Genomic DNA, 3,670 nt, shown 5'->3' with positions numbered 1-3,670 from the left:
CTGCAGAATCAGTCAAAGCGTGTTCTCTGTGATCTGTAAAACCAGCGTTTCTCTCCTGAGCCCCGCCTCCATCGACGTGGTCGTTGCCTCTCGTCCCCTCAGACTCGTTAAAAAGCTCGAGTCATCATAACCTGTAAACTGCAGGTGTGTCCGACCAGCAGCAGGTTGTGTTTGTGATCAGATAGAAAGTTTACAGAGACTCAGGAGGAAACTTTATCTGTGCTGCAGGAATTCAACCAGAGAAGAAGAAAAGGTGTTTACAGAGAGACGGAGAGGAAGAGGTCGGAAAGAGTCACAAAGTTCAGCTCGTTACAGACACAGAGCAGAAGCTCCACTTTGAGCAGCTGATTAAAACATCATGAAGACCCCGTGTCCACATGGAGTTTTTTACTGAGCGCCAGCGTCTTTTTTTCAGTTCTTTTCAAAGAGTGGAGAGCGTTCGCAGCAGAAAGCGCCCAGCCTCCTTTTTCTGAGCGTTCCGCCTTTTTAGGGCGGCCGTTCCGAGCACCAACTTTTCAGAAAGGTGCTGTTGTGTTGGCGTCACCAGATGTTTGATATTCCCCGAAGTTTAAACCTCCTACAGATCGTGTCTTATACCCTCATCCTCCTCGCTCTGTGTCTGATCGGGTAAATAAACGATCTCAAACATTAAACATGCAGTAAAAAGTAACGGAGCAGAGTCGGTCATACAGCGGGCATTATCAACAGACTGTTGTCATGGAGACAGGACGGACGTGCAGAAAGTTAAACGTCTACACAGTGCAGGAGCAGAAGTACTGAAGAACCTGAAAACAGTCTGATTCATTTCACCCTGACATCATCTGAAACATTTACAACCAGTCTCTTGACTGATGTGAAAAACAAATTCACCGTGAGCGGGCGGGCGGGCAGACGGGCGGGCAGACGGGCGGGCGGGCAGACGGGCGGGCGGGTGTGGTGGTGAACGGTTCGGTCTTCTGCATGTTGTGAAGCTGCTTCTTTCTGTTTTCTACGGACCCAGCACGCCGTCTGAGGGGGGAGCACACATTCTGTGGATGGTTTAAAAGCTGTGTGGGGTGTTGAAGGGTCTGTGTTTGTGGGGGCGGCAGCAGCTCAGTCTGCATGGACCGTGGTTGGTAACCGGAGGGTTGCTGCATGGTTCAAGTCCCGATGAGGACCAAATCTGGAAGTTGGTCTGGTAGCTGAGGGAGGAGCCAGGAAACTTCCTCAGCACTGCCGAGGTTAATAAATCTTATTTGTGAGAATATTTAAACATCATTTACTTTGAAGTGTTTTACAGTGTTTGTTTCTTCTGTGTTTGTGTTTTAAAAACATAATTAAAATCTGGTTAAAGACGGAGGAAATCTTCCAGCGGGGTCAGTGGGACGTCACGCCATGTTGGATTTCTTTAAACGAACCAATTAAAACGAGTTTCATGAAACTCAGCGAGGATGCCATCTGTCTGAAAAACACGAGGAGGAGGAGGGACACCACACAGCTTCAGCTTCATGTTCTCAGGCTCTTCACGGGTCACACAAACAAACAAACCCAAAGAGATGTTTGACTTCTTGTTTCCTCTTCTGAACAAAGTGTGAACATGAAGTTAAACACAGATCCTGTGTGCGTGCGTGCGTGCGTGCGTGCGTGCGTGCGTGCGTGCGTGCGTGCGTGCGTGCGTGCGTGCGTGCGTGTGTGTGTCTTCCAGGTGGACCGGACCGAGGTGATCCGCAGCACTGTGAACCCCACCTACTCCAAGGTTTTCACTCTGGACTTTTATTTTGAAGAGGTGCAGCGTCTGCGCTTCGAGCTGTTCGACGTCAACAGCGGCCACAACGGGCTGAAGGAGGCCGACTTCCTGGGATCAGTGGAGTGCACGCTGGGACAGGTGAGACACACACACCTACGTCACCTTTTCACGACCACATGAGGGCGACTTTTAAAACTGCTGCTGTCATGCTTTGTTTTACACTTTTTAAGCTCTCAGCATATTTATATAGTGGAATTAGCCACCAGGACATTTTAACATAGAGTTCTATGGGGACTGACTCACTGCAGGAGACAGACTCTAGTGGACACTGGAGGAACTGCAGCTGTAAAGTTAGACATTTTAACATAGAGCTCTATGGGGACTGACTCACTGCAGGAGACAGACTCTAGTGGACACTGGAGAAACTGCAGCTGTAAAGTTAGACATTTTAACATAGAGCTCTATGGGGACTGACTCACTGCAGGAGACAGACTCTAGTGGACACTGGAGGAACTGCAGCTGTAAAGTTAGACATTTTAACATGGAGCTCTATGAGGACTGACTCACTGCAGGAGACAGACTCTAGTGGACACTGGAGAAACTGCAGCTGTAAAGTTAGACATTTTAACATAGAGCTCTATGGGGACTGACTCACTGCAGGAGACAGACTCTAGTGGACACTGGAGGAAGAAGTAAAAACAACAGTTAAATTGCCTTTTTGTATTTTCAGGAAGACAATACAGGTTTTACAAGTTTTAAAGTGGGCGTCAGAGAGCTGAAATAACTCAAATAAAACTCCACTTTCTGCCAGTTAGAGGCATAAAAGTCAGAGTAAGTGTCTCTGAGCAGTGTGACGAGAAGAATCGGTGCAGTCCATCTGCTGCTGCTCTCATTATAATGTGGAGTGAAAGCTTCTCATCAGGAAGTGTGTGTGTGTGTGTGTGTGTGTGTGTGTGTTTGTGTGTGTGTGTGTGTGTGTGTGTGTGTGTGTGTGTGTGTGTGTGTGTGTGTGTGTGTGTGTGTGTGTGTGTGTACAGATCGTCCATCAGAGGAAACTGTGTAAAGCTCTGCTGAGACCAGGAGGTACGGTGGGGAAAGCAATCATCACGGTGAGTTCATTGACTCTCCTCTTTCTCTTTTTTTTGTCTGTTTGTCTTTTATATTTTCTTTCATTTATGTTTTTTCTTAAATAGTTTTTTAAATGTTCCCATCTATCATCATTCCTTCTGTCCTTACCCTCCTTCCTTCCATCCTTCCTTCCTTTCCTGCTTCCTTTTTGCACTCTTTAAATTCAGCATCCTGGATCATCTTCTCGTCCTCCTCTCCTCTGCTTTTATTTTGAAGGGTCAGTCCTCCTGTTGATCCCCACCTAAAGTTATTTTTGAGACTCCTGAAGACGTTGAACCCTCCATCGAACAGGAAGCAGGATTTTATTTGGTTCTGTGGTTTTCCAATCAGAGCTCAGATCCTCTGATCCAGATGGTCAGGATCTCAGACGGATTATCTCTTAAAGTTATCTGAAACATCTCATCTGAAGAATCCTCCTGACGTTCCTGTTCCTCCTCACCGGAGCAGGAAGCAGTCAGACACATCTTTTATTCTCTTTCATCCTTTTATTTTGAACTTTCCCTTCTTCTCTTTCTTTGATTCTTTTAATACTTTCCTTCTTTCCCTCTTCGTGCTCATGTCGTTGAGATGTTTGGATCTAAACTTCTCTGTCTGAGTTTTAAAAGTTTGAAGTTTGAGCTTCTTTGTTTTTGTGTTTTCAGATCACAGCAGAGGAGCTGACGGGAAACGACGACTACATTGAGCTCTCCTTCAGCGCCAGGAAACTGGACGACAAGGTGTGTGTGTGTGTGTGTGTTAGCGTGTGTGTTAATGTGTGTTAGCGTGCATGTGTCTGTGTTAGCGTGTGTGTGTGTTTGCATGGTTTAGCGTGTGTGT

The 3,670-nt window shown here is 46.6% G+C and overlaps 1 protein-coding gene across 1 annotated transcript in view; it reads left to right on the top strand.

The window, feature by feature from the left end:
• Window positions 1-953: 953 nt before the first annotated feature.
• Window positions 954-3,670, top strand: part of LOC136178446 (copine-4-like) — a 24,696-nt gene continuing 21,979 nt past the window's right edge. Inside the window, exons 1-3 of the mRNA XM_065952286.1 lie at window positions 954-1,864; window positions 2,764-2,835; window positions 3,496-3,570. Coding sequence (XP_065808358.1) covers window positions 1,577-1,864; window positions 2,764-2,835; window positions 3,496-3,570 — 435 coding nt within the window. The 5' untranslated portion in view covers window positions 954-1,576. The remainder of the gene's footprint in view (window positions 1,865-2,763; window positions 2,836-3,495; window positions 3,571-3,670) is intronic.

Source organism: Labrus bergylta, unplaced genomic scaffold (assembly GCF_963930695.1).
Source record: "Labrus bergylta unplaced genomic scaffold, fLabBer1.1 SCAFFOLD_165, whole genome shotgun sequence".
Lineage (NCBI taxonomy): Eukaryota > Metazoa > Chordata > Actinopteri > Labriformes > Labridae > Labrus > Labrus bergylta.
This window is presented reverse-complemented; position numbering and strand designations above follow the sequence as displayed.